The sequence below is a fragment of the Brachycentrus maculatus genome, unplaced genomic scaffold (assembly GCF_059751285.1).
Source record: "Brachycentrus maculatus isolate JH-2025_06_01 unplaced genomic scaffold, ASM5975128v1 h1tg000007l, whole genome shotgun sequence".
NCBI lineage: Eukaryota > Metazoa > Arthropoda > Insecta > Trichoptera > Brachycentridae > Brachycentrus > Brachycentrus maculatus.
The window spans coordinates 2,224,015-2,240,566 of NW_028280762.1; the positions used below are offsets into that span (position 1 = coordinate 2,224,015).

At 30.9% G+C, this 16,552-nt stretch overlaps 1 protein-coding gene across 8 annotated transcripts in view; it reads right to left on the reverse strand.

Annotated features, from left to right (window-relative positions):
- Positions 1-694: 694 nt before the first annotated feature.
- Positions 695-16,552, reverse strand: part of Klc (kinesin light chain) — a 104,490-nt gene continuing 88,632 nt past the window's right edge. For 3 of the 8 annotated variants that reach the window (XM_088260353.1, XM_088260335.1, XM_088260346.1), the window contains one exon: positions 695-3,559. In XM_088260353.1, the coding sequence (XP_088116479.1) occupies positions 3,524-3,559 (36 nt within the window). In that variant the 3' untranslated portion in view covers positions 695-3,523. Of the gene's footprint in view, positions 3,560-8,491; positions 10,376-12,757; positions 12,851-16,552 lie in introns of those variants that run through there. The other 5 variants (XM_088260326.1, XM_088260294.1, XM_088260305.1 and 2 more) reach the window with 4 other exon arrangements.

The window sequence follows — 16,552 nt, forward strand, 5'->3', positions numbered from 1 at the left end:
AGTTCGGGCCGGTTCGCTAGAACCGGTGCCTAAAATTTTTATAGTTCGCCGAACCGGTCCTTAACCCTTTGTTGTCACACAATATTCCGATTGAGATCATGTATCGGAGCACGCTCGGTTAACTTGGTCCACCACGTTGGAAAAATATATGAACAACGTGGCGGACAAAAAAAAACAAATAAATATTGAAAAGATGAAAAAAAAAAGGAAAAATTCAGTTAAGTTATTGCACTTAGTAAAAAGAATATCGTGAAAATTATATGCTTCGAAAAATGTAAAAGTAAACAATGTTTTCCTTCCTATAACTTGCCGGTCTCCCACAGGGAGAGAAGGAGATAAAAACATTTAATATATAAAAAAATGTGATCACTACAAAATTGTTACATTTCTTTTAATTGAATTTTAAATCTGTACCAACTATTATTATTGGAGCATTCTGAGTTAGTATGTGAATGTTCCGTTTATGTGCAGAATAAAAAACAAATAAATGAATAAAAGTAGAAACTATTTTTTTAGGGGTAGGGGAAGTACGTAAAGGGCGAACCGGTTCTTTCAAATTTTGAATCCCATCACTGATAATATGTATATACATAATATGTATGTGCATATGCACATAACGAAATTAAAAAGTGGCATTCTGTTTTGATATATGATTCATTTGGTAGGGGTAAAGGAAATTAATGAAACAAAAATATATTTCATGTTATCTTTATTGTTACGAAAAAGTTACACAATAAAAATAAAATTGTTTTGTTTTTCAGTGAGTAAATCTTTAATTCGTAGTAATAAGTGCTACCAGCAACCATTCATATTGCACATTGCGTTACGTAATAATTAGAGCTTAAATTAAAAGCTTAGCTTCGAGCAACGACTTCATTAACTACATCAATTCCGGATCAACAAAATAGATACAGTTACTAAAAATTAAGAAGAAATAAAACAATCGGAAACTAGTAACTTTACCTATAAACTTTGACTCAACGAGTCAACATTTCTTTAGCCGGTCAACATTTCTTTAACCAGTCTAAATTTCTCTAGCCGGTCAACGTTTCTTTAGCCGGTCAACAATCCTCTAGCCTCTAGCCGATCTGCGCAAGAAGAAAAGTTTAAAAGTTATAGTGATTAAACTCTGTTATCTTTACTTTACAATGTTTGTTTTTAACCTCAAAATTTTAGATGTCTGGAAAACTTGAGAATAAAAATTAATAGCGAAAGTCTGAAAGAAATTCTGTAAGGAAAATGCACGTAAAGGGGAATCGAAACGCAATATTTTCATATATATACTTTTACCATCCGCCTCCGTAGTGTAATGGTCAGCACACTCGGCTACCGTACCGGAGGTCCCGGGTTCGATTCCCAGGGAGGGGTTTCGTAAATTTATGTGATTTTTTCTCTCTAACGTTTATTCAATATTACCCTGGACTGGTACCTGAAGCGGAGGGCTGATCACCTTTCATTCATGTGTTAACGATCAAAATAGCACTGTATTTATATAATACAGTGCCCTATGCACCATTGCGGATAAGGGTTGGAAGAAAGAAAAAAGATTAGTACTTTCACCATATACTTTCTTTCCTTTTAAATTTGTAAATTAAAATTTGATCTAAAAATGTACAATAAAATATTGATTGGCATTTTAAAATATTAATAATACATATTAGATTATAGTGAATCGAATTTTATTAACGTACCACTATTAAAAATTCATTGTTCTGATTTTTAATGTTCTCCGTATTGTTGATATCTTTTGATAAATGTTGGAACGTTGATAATTTTTAAATGGCGTTTTTAAAATTATTAGTACTGAAAAAATCTAACTAAAAATATATCATTCGTAAATAAAGTTTATGGTGAAAAAACATATGCATGAGAAACTGCATTGCAATGCCCCTTGAAAATAATAAATAAAATTTTCCATAATATTAATGAAATATTTGTCATAATACTGAAAAACCAGTAACGATATCACACAAATGCTATAAGAGTTGCTTTTTGTATTTAAATACTCTTGTTTTTGAAACTTCATTTGATGTTGCATTTTTTTTATAAAAACCTGTAAAGTTTGATTTAAAACTACACTATGTTATCTAAAATAGCATGCTACATGATGCATTTTTGTAAGAAAGCTCTATAAGTATGTGTGTAATTTAAATTCCACAAATTGAGAACAATACAAAAACTTTAAAACAATAACGTAACTTTCTACCAAAACTTACAACCAATGATCGATCTATGTAATTCAAATTAATTAACACAACCACGTTTTTTTGTTTGTTTATTTTTTTCTTCCTACACTTTGCTAACTTTGAAATAATAAAACATTGTCTTAAATTCCACACAGCATGGTAAAAAAAATTGACAAAAATACTAAATTATAATACTTGTTAACAAAACTTATGTATAAATATGTAGTACATAATTACACCTAATTTTGTAATATTTTTCAAGGCATGAATTTGTATTTTAAAGCAGCACATAGTACTACTAACATTAAAAAGCTTATTGTTAACTTATTCTAACAGGAAAGGAATTCTTAAAAATCCTATTTGTATTGATTTGAGAAATTTATTTGTAATGGCAAAATTGTAAAATTGTCATTGAAAACCTATTTTAAGTTAACTCTGTCCTGATATGAATGGAAGCGAGATAAATTAATTTATTCAAGATGTGAGACCAATGTAGGCGAAACACTGACATATGTAAACGTAAGCATTGCTATGTTATGTCATTGTATCGTTGATATTTTAGAATACGTTTTACAAATGATCATCTTCCCTCCAAAGAAGCCGATTCACCGGACATCCTTAATACTAATAACTTCATATTTGATAACCACACCATGCTATTATTTGTTTCAGTCAATATGCCACGGTTTTAGATCCTAACCAAAGATATACTGAGTAAAGTTAAAGTTATCTATAATACGTATTTGAAACGTTAACACTTGTATGCAATCGATTGTAATAATCGCTGGAAAGTGAAATGGCTTGAAACAAGAATTTCACTGGATAACCATTTAATTTAGGAGACTCGAAGAACAAAAAGTTAACAATGGAAAGATCAAATATGTAAAATTAAGCTTAATTTTCATACAAATGGTTTACAATTTTTGGATAGTCACAAAGCATCCTGAAACAAAATAACCCAATCTCAGAGCGCTCTTCACATTCCAGTGTCAATACGGTCTTCATAGATTTCGACACATGACAAGCGACAGCCGCCAAGGTTCGTTCGTAGAGGCGTTTAAATGAAAACGCGCGTTACCAATAATAATACCATATAACGCGGGAAGTCGCTTGTCATGTGAACGGGGAATGCCGATATGCAGATTTATCTTTTGTTAAGCACTGAAAAATTGGGATAGATGACTACATCTATGGTTAAGTCAACCGTGGTCAAGTAATTGAGGTATCGATGGCAGATTGTAGAAGTAGCCGCATGGTGCATTTCCCTCAACTACCGGTCTTGCTGCGTGCTCGGCGGGTGCGCGCGAGGCGGCGGCGGGGAAGCGGGGTTAGTTGTACTACTGAGCACGGACAGGGAGTTTGCGCGCTTCATGCTATAATCATAATCAAACAACACCTCCATTATACACATATAATCGTAATCAATCAGGTACCATTCAGATGCGAGACTTGTGGCCGTTTAATTTTGTTTCGCTTGCCAACGTTAGTTTGAAGTGAAAAATAATAAAAAATTAACACCACAATTATCGGGAATCGAATCCGAAACCTTGTACAAGCCCGTTTAGATTTGAGACATTTCTTTACTGAGAAAAAAAGGATTTTTAATCATGGAAAAGAGAAAATAACATGAAAAAAATGAGATTTCCCTGAGCGTAGAAAAATTAAAAGAACACTTTTAAAAGTTTAATTTGCCGACTTCAAAAATTCCATAATTCATATAAATCTAACACGATTAAAGTTTCATTGAATTTGTAATTTACTGTGTTAGCTGTTTCGCCTTACGATGGTAAATTCAAAAAGATGAATAAAAAAAATAGTTTATACATACATTTAAAAAAATGTTATTCTGGTGCATACGGATTTTTAGAAAGATAATTTAGACATCTGGGACACATGGGAACACCATCTGAAGATATAAGTTTCTTACGATAGTTGCTGTTTATAGTTTACACTTTTGTCAGTTTGAATTCAGTGTAATCTTAAATCGTATTTTGATTTATGTATATTAATAATTATATAAAAAAAGTTTTAGTAATATTTGTTTTCTATTTCAAACCATGTTCTCATTTGAACCTTAAATAAATAAAAATAATTTCAAATTTTATAAATTATTTCCGGTTTGTCCCGGACATTGTAACTATCACCAAGAAATATTTCATAGAGGTCGTAGTGCTGAATATTTTTTCAGCTTTACCCAGTGTAATATTGATACAATTGAGTAGTTGAGAAATGTACATTTTTACATACAAACCACCAGTAAAATTAAAATTCAGAAGCAGTCAATTTGTATCTTTCTTTTGGTAAACCAAAACAATTCATATTATGTTATTATTATTAAACACACTTTTTACATGGATTGTGAACGCTTCTGAAATTCACATTGGAAAATAACTCGCAACATGTGTGTCTATAGACAGTAGCGAAACTGCAGCTTGTATTGAAATTACATTTTGATAAACAATTTTATTGCACTAACACGTTGCGTTCACATATACACTACACCCAAACAAAAGTGTAATGTACTAACACTGTGATCATTGATATAAACTGCAGGATGTAGAAAAATCACAAATTTATCAGATCTGTGCTGCGGATCAGCACATATTCTGAATTGCAATTTGTACATCTGCATGTACAAAATATTTCTTTTAATACTTGCTGTATATGAACACTACAGTTTAATATTGAAATACAATAAGTCCTCTACATTTTAATGCGAAGGCCAGGTACCTCTCAAAACTGTATACAACCACTGTTATTTTAATTAATATTTAATATCAGCAGTCACTAGGATTAAAAATAAACTAAATATAGTTGAAGCCACTGTCATATCGCTGTGAAAGTGAGGGTTTTGTACAAGTATGTCACAAAGTGGCAGAAATTATTCTTTGATAAAACTTCTTCTTTACTTTCAATTTTGAAATTCTGGTATATTTATGTAAATTTTTTATCTTTTACTTTCTCTTAAAGGTTGATCTATTGTGGGGATTTTATGTGCATCATATAAATATTCTTCTTCTTCTCATCAGCACCTATTCCGTATGCACCATTGGGTGCATCAAAATAAACATAAAAATGAAAAATTACTTTTGACCCCCTTGGGAATTGAAGCCAGCACCTTATAGCCATACGCCATATCACATGGAGGGAGATTATTTTGTAGACAAATTATTTTGCCATGATCAAACAGAGTAGAAAACATTTGAAATATATAACTATTGGCGATTATCGTGATTCTTATTACAACTTACAAGTTTATAAGTTGAAAGTTTGTACGTAGTGGACTTAGTGTACTACAATTGTATGTGTTTTGGGAATCCTGATCGCTACTGGAGACCGGGTCGAGCCGGAGTCGTGTGTCGAGGTTACCTTAGCAAGTCTGCGAAGTCAGGTACCGTGGAGGGCAGATTAGCGGAGTGTCGGTTACCCGTGAAGCGACTGATGAGCTTAGCGGAAGATCTTCTCAGGGAAGCCTTCAGCATTGAGAAGGAAGCGCTCCGTTTCACCTCCCCAGACTGTTATGCAATTTAACAACCAGCTATCTCATTATGTACACGGCTAACGGAATCCAATTCAATTCATTTCATCAACAAACATCAAACAACTTGACAACTTCAAATGTTTTAGAAAATTTCTAACCGATTAGTTATGTGTATGCACTTTTACAATAAATTGTACTTTCGAGTGCCTGCTATTTTTTTCTGTAGGAGTGTAAAGTTTTCCGCAGAATCGGAATGAAAGAATAATATTTTCAAAATAGTTGCATTAAAGTACGAGCTTTTGGGTCTGTACCAAACTGTACTATTTACGGTTGATACAGAAACATCAATACGCTCATAATTCTCATGTTTTGCAAATATCGTCCTCCCATTTTGAATCCGCATTTCGTTGTGTACTGTTGCATTATAGACTAAATGTGATGGGTGAGACATCGAGTATGATGCAAATAATAAACATTTAAATAATGCCAACTAAGCAAAGTTAAATTATATTTCTGCGGTATTGTTGTGGTTTTTGAATGTCGCGTTGTCGGATGATAACTGAATGGTAATGCAAATCATCAGATACTCGGGGAGATGAAGTATCTCCTGTTCGGAACAAGCAAAATTAACCAATAATTTACGATGACATCAAGAATAGATTGTTAAATTGCATAACAGCGATATCTATCCCCATTCCTTACTTATGTGCATCTGAGCTACACTCAGTCAAGCATTGCTTACACTTAGTAAATAAAATCATACTAACCATTTTCTCAGCAGACATATAGTGTTAGGAATATTTTGTTTGTTTAGACTTATCATCTCTCTGCATTATAATTTAGTGTAAAAGAACCTGTTCTGTTTTGTTACCTTTGCAAGCTACATATGTGTTTGGTGGTCCTCCAAACTAAAATTGCTTCAAGTACATACACAGTTGAATAGTGTGATATTTTTGTGTAAAATTTTTCAAGTAAAATCATTGTACATATGTGCTAGAAAGGATTCTTAATCAAAATCATTCGGGACTTAATTTTTTTTCTATAAAGTTATGTTTTATAAACTCAGTATGTTGCTGCTCAGCAATTTTTTCATACAAATGTCATCTATTTATATTTATAAAATATCGAAAAGTAAAAAAAAAGGTAAAAGATATATGACATATTTTCCCTCAGTTTGAAAGGAATATTCTACATAACCTTATCAAAATAAATAAATCATTACTGACCCTGCCTCATACTGTAAATAACGTGGTTTTCATAATATTCGTAATTGAATTGGTGAAAAACAATAATGGAAATGACAAAAATATAAAATATAAGTTTTTGACCACTGAATGTTATTTTTTTTTAAACTACAAACTTCTTCATTTCTATGTACATTTTGATATTTCATTATCATAGATGAAGAAGAATATAGAAGTTTACGACCGTCATAGGCTAGTTTAAGTGAACACTTTATACACATGTTACATTAAACATTCTACCCATGATTGACAACCAAACTACTAAAATTTTTGGAACTCACATATTTTTCACATGTGTGTTTGAGGCAGTATCTATGATTGATTTGAGTAAGCTTTTTAAGTAAACAAATTATAAAACTCCTCATTTCTGTTTAAAAATAAAAATAAAAACTACGTATGATTGTTTTTAAAAATTTTACCTGCCCATCTAAGACTTACGTGAATTTTTTGCAAGTGATATCTGTTCAAGAGCTTGAAGTCGCAAAATGCCACTCATTGTTTTTGCGAGTAGCGCTTGTCCTAAAGAACGAAGTGGTTGATTACTTAAATTCATACCTTCTTACCCTTTGGAATTACATTTGTAATACCATAACCACGGAACTTTGTGTATTACACAAATAAAATGTGTGTATTTACACAAAAATAGACACCAAAAATGTACTTTCCTCCATTAAAAATATTAGCTTGACAAAATGATAAGGTCATGCAAAAAGCTGTGGTGCATAAATAAATAAAAACCAATTTAAAATAAATATAGAACATTTTTATTCAATTTATTTATAATACAAATATTTTTACAGTGCGTGCAGAGTGAAAAAAGGTGATAGCAAAAAATAAAGAATAAAAATAAAAGTGCTAAAAAAACGTATGAAAATGTGAATTTATACAAAATAATTTACAAAAATTTTAACAAACATGAAAACTCATTTACATTATTTGTTGAAGTAGTATAATTGGTCAATTCTCATGTGATATATGAATGTATATTATTAAGAAATTAACTAACCCAATAATCTCCCATTGTAACTTTCTAATATACGTATCTTCCCTTTAATTTATATCCATTGATTCTCACAAAACATGAAAGAGTTACTTTATAAGCATTATTTGGTCCCTAAAATATTACAATAGGAGATTTATGCGAGTTAAACGTGTAATAAAAAAAAACAAATAGAATGAAGAACTAATTTGAAATAGACAGTAAAATACGTAGGAAAAAATTATGAAGGTTTCCAGCAGGATTAAAAAATATAGAGAAAAATCATTTAACATGAAACTAATATTATTTTCTGACATCTCATCAAAGATGAAGAAGAATATGAAAAATAACTCCTATAATTGGAGATAATCCAGATTTGTATTTGGACACACTCAAAATATTGTAAATAAAAGTAATATATATTTTTTAAATTGAGAGAATATTGCGTTAAAAAAACTTATCGATGTTTAATAAAAAAATTATTCATGTGTAAGGTAGTCTATTAATGACATGTTAACACATTCCGTTCTAAGAACGCGCCTAGAGTGTCCATATGTGCTCATGACACGTGCAACGTGTTCATGCCTAAATAATGTTTGTATTTAAAAAAAATAAGCCTGAGCACTGTTAGTATTGTTGGTTGTTTGCATTAGCGCATAGTATTCAATTCATTCGGTCAGAAAATTTCATTGTATTCGGACCATTCTATAAATAATATTTTTTCATGATTTTAATAAATTAAACTTTAAACAACTTTAAAGTTGTTTTAAATGAAATCACATAAAATCCATATCAGAATATCATTTCATGTTAAACGTTTTCCACCACATATGAAAAAAAAGTGCTGCAATAAGGTGCTTTACTTATAAAGTATTTGGACAGCAAAATTAATTTTTGGTTGTAAACCTATAATCAAAATGTAAAATGGATAAGTAAAATGCTAAAATAAATGCATCAAGTAGCGTCGGAAAGCTACAAAACTTGTCTGTGATAAAACTTTACAAAAATATTTGAAGGAAATATCTAAATATGTTTATAAAATTTACAATTAAAAAAATATGGATGTCAAATACAGAATGGCTAAGATCAGAATTTTCCAGAATATCTGAATGCAGCGGTCAACTCTTTGCCATATAAAGTAGTTTGTCTTTTACAGAAAATATTACATGAATAAACAAAAAAATAAAGACACTCATTTAGACTTTTAGATTACAAAAAAATAGCATTAGTCATTTTTTTACGGAAAATATGTCATGATTTGAGATTCGGGTGAGATTATTAAACAGAACTGACAGTCATAGTGTTTAAAAGCGGCAAAGAAATTGTTAAATAATGTATTTATTCAATTGCACTGAAGGGAATGCAATTAAAAGTTTTATAAGAAAAAAATATGTAAATAAATAAAATTTAATGATGAGTGGATGCACAAATTAGTATTTTAAAATTTTAATGATTTTTTAAAAATTAACTTAGATAAATTTATTTTATTTCCTTTAATTAAACTAAATTAAAATTATTAAAAGCATAAACACAATGTTGACATGGAATCAAAGAAATGCGTTCTTTGATCATGTGACCCTCAAATTCATTGCAGGGATTTACCAATGTGTACTAAGAATTGACTAAGAATAAGTTATTTTTGAAAATATACTGTATTTGGAATATTGTTATTTATTATTTTGACTGACTTACAACGAGTAAATGTTAAATTCGTCGAATGTATAAAATCTTACACTGATAATAAAATTAATACCATTTGACTATTGCGTATTATGAATGAAAAATGCAATCCTCTTTTCGATAATCATTGCGATAGGCTTCTAAGATATCTATAGAGTGCAGGAGTTAAGTGAATTATCAAAAAGTAGCACCATATTACTATTTCTCAGTCCGGTTTAGTGAATACTTTGTTATGTAGCGGTACACTGCTATACAGCATACGTACATACATACGCCGGCATATGCCAAAAAGCGTGCAGAAATTGATGAATTGTTGACCAGTTTGTGTCAAATACCTCAAAATTTAGCGCTATTGTATGGACAAAAAGATCGCCAAACCTTTTGCGGTGCTATCTGAAGCACAGTTTACCTCAATCGCCCACTGTCTCTTGAAAATTCATCGAGAAATTGTCAACATTCGTCATGGAAAGTGTCATAAAATAATCCGCATTAGTGCTAGAGGCGGCCATTCACCGGACATAAATTTTCATACTTAAAAAAAAAATTTAGTCATGGACCTCAAGAAAATTGTTAATTCAAATTAAAATTAAGTATGGCTCACCATACTCGAGTCATAATCCGCTAAAAATAGACAACCCCCAATGATTATCGATAGATGGGAGACGTGATTAAATGATGATCAGTTGGTTGTGACTTTACATAACTAGAAGTATTGCTATTGATGTGTGCCGGTATGAATTCCCAGGACATTGAACAATTTGGACTTCAGATTGGACCTAGGTTCCGCATTTGTGCCTCCGCCCGTCTGACAAATTAAAACAAAATAATAAATAATCAAATCATAATCTCATAAAAAATATAAATGAGCGTAAAAGTTGTGCATCGGGAGAAAATAACTTGAAATTCAATTCCCATAAAAGGGAGATATGGAGGGTTCAATCAGTGTTAGTCATATTTTTTCTTAAATAGACACAGAAATAAGATCCAGGCTCATTCGAGTTTCTACTAATTTAGAAATACAAACTAAAAGTATTTTGAAAAGCGTCTTGAAGTGAATCTTTCACAAAAATGGAGCAATAGAAATTGCCTAATTTATTATAAAGAGACATAACAAGTAAAATGAACTATCTTTCAGAAGCAAAATTGTAGTATGTACTAGATTGTCTCACTTGGTTTGAACTCTAAAATAATAAAAATAAAATCACCCAGTGAACGTCACCACACGGGATTAATTGACAACATTTATTTTTCTGGGCATTATTTCCCTGCCAAGATCCTTTCTGAGGATATGTCAATCTCAAAAAATCGGAAAAATATCTTTAAATTATAACTTTCATGAATAAAACAAAAAATTGAAAACAATACAACAAAATAATTTGGTTTAATACGATTCGAGATGTAGTTGAGATCAATATGTCAATGAACATTTTAGATAAAAAATTGTGTTTAATATTCTATGCGTTTAACTTAATTTCTTTGTTTATTCTTTCATAGACTTGCACTGATTGAGTGATAAATCTCCACATACAACGCATTTAGGGAAAGGTTCTCCAAATACATAAAAAAACAACTTTACAATAGGTGCCATAGAAACTACCGGAAAGGGGATGTACTTCGCTACAAATTCTAAATACAGCAAAATACTATCAGATACTTGTGAAGAATCCGAAATAAAACTCAAGCACTAAAACTAGCCTAAAACACACAAATAAAATAGCCCATTCAAATCATCAAAAAAAGTATTTAAAACTACTATATCTGCAGTTGGATCTTTGCTTGCTTTACATACCTGATTCTGAAGTTATGTTTGTGAGTACTTTAATTCAAGGCTTATGGTAAAATCTGCTCTGTCTAGTAACCTAATGAGTTGTAATCAAAATTATTTCCTATTCCTCAAAAAGAATTCAGAGTATGGTAAGTTGTAATATTTAAATATATTACAAAGAGTAATTTTAGTTATTTTGGAACATACTAAAGATAAATACAAGACATATTTTTGCTCCTTGCAAGAATAAGGCAATTTTGTCAACAGCCAAAGGATTACTTTAATTTTGAAAAATCAACATAAATGTTTCAGTTTTTGTAAATTTAAATAACATTGTATTAGGAATGTTGTGAAGAAATTATTTTTGGAATACATTATCAATATTTAAAGTCTTTTGTAATATATTTCGTATTTTAAAACTATTATCAACTTTGTGGTATGGTAATGTAATATGTAACGCTCAAAAACTATATTTTATGACTACCATTTCATACCATACCATATTTCCATTCAGCCTCTAGTTGACCTGACAAGGGAATGCTTATTTCAAAACCAGTAATCAAGAAGTAGAATTTTTGGTGGTATAACATAAAATGAATGAAGAATGATAAGGAGAGTGTTCTATGGTAATATTACAATTATTTTGCATTTTCCAATGCATTTTTTGTGCGTTAATATATATTGAATATTACGAACATTCGAAATCTGTCTTTGCTTTATCAATATAGGTTTTCTATATCTAATGCCTCGGCACAATATTACCATAGCTTAGCTACAAGTAAAGCCGTTTTGATATCTTTACATATCGCTCACTCTTTTCAAGAACGTCATAAATCAAAAATTGTCAATTTTCAGTTGTGCGTGTTTTCGGAATGCCCAGAAAATGTACTATATTCCAGCGAAAGAGGCATATTTTTAACTTATTATTTACCCGCTACAGGGCAGAAAGTGTTGTTTTTGCATTTTGAAGAAAAGGTATTGTTTATTATTTTTTTTAATAAACTATTTATTTTTCAAATGGAGAAAAAACCTTTAGGTATAACCTAAAAAGATCTGTTGCACAGTAAAAAGTTCAATAAGTGGCTTGATATTTATTTTTAATACATTGTATTATATTTTTAAACTTGAAAAATGTTCTCCTGAAAATTTATGACATTCTTGAAAGGAGTAAGCGATATATGGAGTTTCATAAAGTGACGCTCACCTATCATCACAAAATTCGTTAATGTTTTGCTATTGAAACGACTCGAGTTATGAGTCGGTGCCGAGGCATTCGATGTGTGATCACCTATGTCCCTAATTTGAATCGTAAGAAGAAAAAATGTTTTTAGTCAAATGTATACTTTCAAAAATTTAGCACTCTGAATTGTTTCATCGGTCTAATTTGACATCACAAGAGTATGTATCAGGCCATTTTCTAACCTCTTCCTGTTGGTCGATGTGAACAGAATCAATGGATTCTCGGCTGCCCCTACGTGCCGCTCTCAGTTTTGCCTGTTTTACAATGTCCAAGGCCTGGAAAGGGGATAAATACATTGGGCATGAGACCCCGGTCTAGCAACCCCATCATATTACTAAACTCATGGGTGATTACTGATTACTGATTACTGATCACCCTTCCCGTCGGTGATGAACGGATGATACCGATGATATACCTTCCATGTTTGTCCTAGTGATGCTTTTCAAGTAATTTGAAGCCCAATTTTGTGACAGTTAAAGATGAAATTACTGACATCTTTGTGAACATGTTGTAAGATGAAATTATAAGTAACCAAGTTATGCTTTAATGAAAAAATGTTTGAAGAAGAAAATATATTGAAATTGTATGCAAAGTTTTCCCGAATAGTGATGATTGATAAAAATGATGTAAAACTAATGAGTTAGCGTTGATTTTGATAATATTGAGAATACACACATCAATTTATGACAGCATAATAATTTATGGTAAAAATTCTAAATCTTAATTATTTGTAGATATGATTTAAAATTTTGCTTGAAAATTGTTCATTTAACTAAAAATGACATTCTATCATATAAATTGATGTTACCCATAAATCAAAGACATAATAAATTATTTAAATGTACTTATTTACACAGGTTTTAAGTTGTTGAAGAAATCGGTTTAAAAAGTATCTTGTGATACAGAAATTCAAAGTTCTACCAAAGATACATTTGTCACTCTTCAATTACTTATTGAATTATTATATTTAATTTTTAAGCACACTTAGCCTACGCTGTGAAACTTAGTTGTGTGGTAAGCGACTGGCGAATCGGTAATGTAATGATATTTGGACTGTGGTAATCTATAGTGAGAAATACATAAAACCACACACGTGGAAGTACACTTACTTGTTGCACGTGCTGATTGCCGCGTGCAAGAGAAAAGCTCGGATGTTAGTGGGCGACACAGTGTTAGTAAAACTACTCGACTGTTTTAAGTGAGAAATATTTTTTTTTAAATGATTCATTACCGTTTTGAAAATCGTGCCAATATTAAAAATCGAATTTATAAAGAAGAAATTAAAAACACCTTAAAATACTTAAAGAATTTAAATTATTTGTACCCAATCCGTGTTCTAAGGGGAATCAAATAAGGGAAAACAATTATAGGCCAAAAATATGGCAGTACATAAAAAAATCTTTTGAATAAGACCACTTTTTGAGTTTATTCTTGTAAACTAATTTTGAGAACTGCGGATGTTCGCATCAACAGGTGAAAATACAGTTTACATTTTCGTCTATTGATGGGAACATCTGTAGTTCTCAAAACTAGTCGTGTTTACATTAATAAACTCAAAAAAGTGGTCTCCTACAAATTGAATGATATACTGCGTTTATTCCTTGTTTTCTTTGGTATGTAATTTTAACACAATTCTTATATCCATTGGACACTAACCTACTAAAGTTGGTGGGAAATGGCTCGAGTCGCCTTCTGACAAAAGACCTTTCTGTGGAAGAGATAACATCAAATTCGAGATAGAAGTGGAGGTATAGCATCAAGAAACGCCACCTTAAAGACAATGTTTTGCAAAAGCAACAATCGAGACAAAACGGATAGTGAAAACTAACGACAGTGTGTTTCAACTTAGACAATACAATAATGTCTGAAGATAACACAAAATATTTATAACAGGGTGGGTACTTACGATCGGTACAAGACAACAAAAAAACAAGAATATTTCTCACTTAAAGCAGTCCCAGTGAAAGGTAATACTAATATAATAAATAAATATTGAAAGAAGGCATAAAAACTTTTTTTTTTAAAAAGAAAAATAAATAAAATTTTGTTTACACCACATGTGTTTGAAAAATACAGTACAATGTATATTGTCCGCCTCTGTAGTGTAATGGTCAGCACGCTCGGCTACCGTTCTGGAGCCATCCCGGGTTTGATTCCCAAGGGGGGTAAAATAAATACAAGTGATTTTTTTCACTGTAATATTTATTCAATATTACCCTGGACTGGTACCTGAATCGGAGGGCTGATCACCTTTCCTTCATGCGTAAACGATCAAGATAACACTGCGTTTATATGATGCAGTGCCCTATGCACCATTGGGTGCAGATAAGGGTTTTTATATGTATATTGGACATAATACATACTATTACTTTTGATATATTTAATAAATTTTTAACATAAATATAATACATATAGCCGTGCTGTTTTTTAATACACTTTTAGTATTTTTAAAAACTTCTTTCAATATTTGGAATATGTGCCAAAAATTACACACAACCGGAGAAATATTGCATCACGAAGTTTAATCAATGCATGAAAATATTCAACATCGAGTTATTCAAAGAGATATGCCAATGACCATTTTTCGTAACGCAACATTTCGCTAAAACGAGTAAATAAATCCACTCCGCACACCACAAATTAATAAACCAAATCCCAGAATTTTATTTTGCGTAACACATCAACATTTTTGTGAAAATATATGCATATAATTGTACCAAAAACCATACGTGCAGTAAAACTATGCACACAAATCATGTAAAAAAATCACGGTACATCATGTTTCTAAGTATAATACATACTAAAAAAGATTTATTTATGTATATCATTATCATTATGTATCTCGGGTACGGAGTTGAACCGTTTCTTCTGCCAATTATAGATTTCATACTTTAAATCTTTTGAAAGTGATTAGCAAAATTATTGAGGAAATATCCAATATAAATTCAATCATATTTATTTATTTATTTGCTCAGTATTTTCATTTAACATCACAAAAAGAATATGTTTTAAACTGCTTTACTAGCTGTGCTAGTTTTTTATTTTTATTTAAAAAGGCATGCACTCTACTAGGTGTAAATATTGATGCAAGTAAAACTGTAGTAAATTCATGAATAAATATATGAAAACTGCTATTATATTTTAATCATGATTTTTAAAAGCGTAATATGTTAAATCAAGATACGTTTTTTAAAGATAAAGTCTATTGAGATTAAATATGGAAGTTTGGACATTTACAGAGTTTACGACATGTCATTGGTAGGTTTCAGTGATCATTTTATACGGTAGAATGTTCACCATTTTACCCATGATTGACAACCACATTATATAAATAGAAATATGAATATGAATTACTCCTAAGTGGAGCAGATCCGCCTCCGTGGTGTAATGGTTAGCGTGTTTAGCTACCGAGGTTCCGGGTTCAATTCCCAGAGGGAAAGTGAAAATAAATATTAGTGATTTTACACTCTAATATTTATTAAATATTACCCTGGACTGGTCCCTGACGCGCAGGAGTGATCACCTTGCCTTCATATAAGAAACAATCAAGATAACACTGCGTCAATACGATGCAGTGCCCTATGCACCATTGGGTGTGGATAAGGGTCAGAAGAAGAAGAAGAAGAATAATTTTCTTTAAATTATTCAAGCTTAAATGTCATTACTACTTAAAGGGGTAGTAATTAAAATAATAAAAGATGTTCAGGTGATTTAGCTCTTCTATAAAATAAGGTTTTGGGTCAGCATTTTTTTTTCAAATGGCAAAATAACTAAAGATATTTGACTAAAAACTGTTGCGTATATATGAAGATATTTAACTGAATACGGTGATTGAAAATGATGCGGAATGCATCGAAACGTATGTCACAATAGATTTTAAGAAACCGTGGTATTTACCTAGTAAAACTAAAATTAAAAACCTTATATTAGATTTAAGTTTTGTACTGACATTTCTTGGTGGAACTGCATTTTCTCCA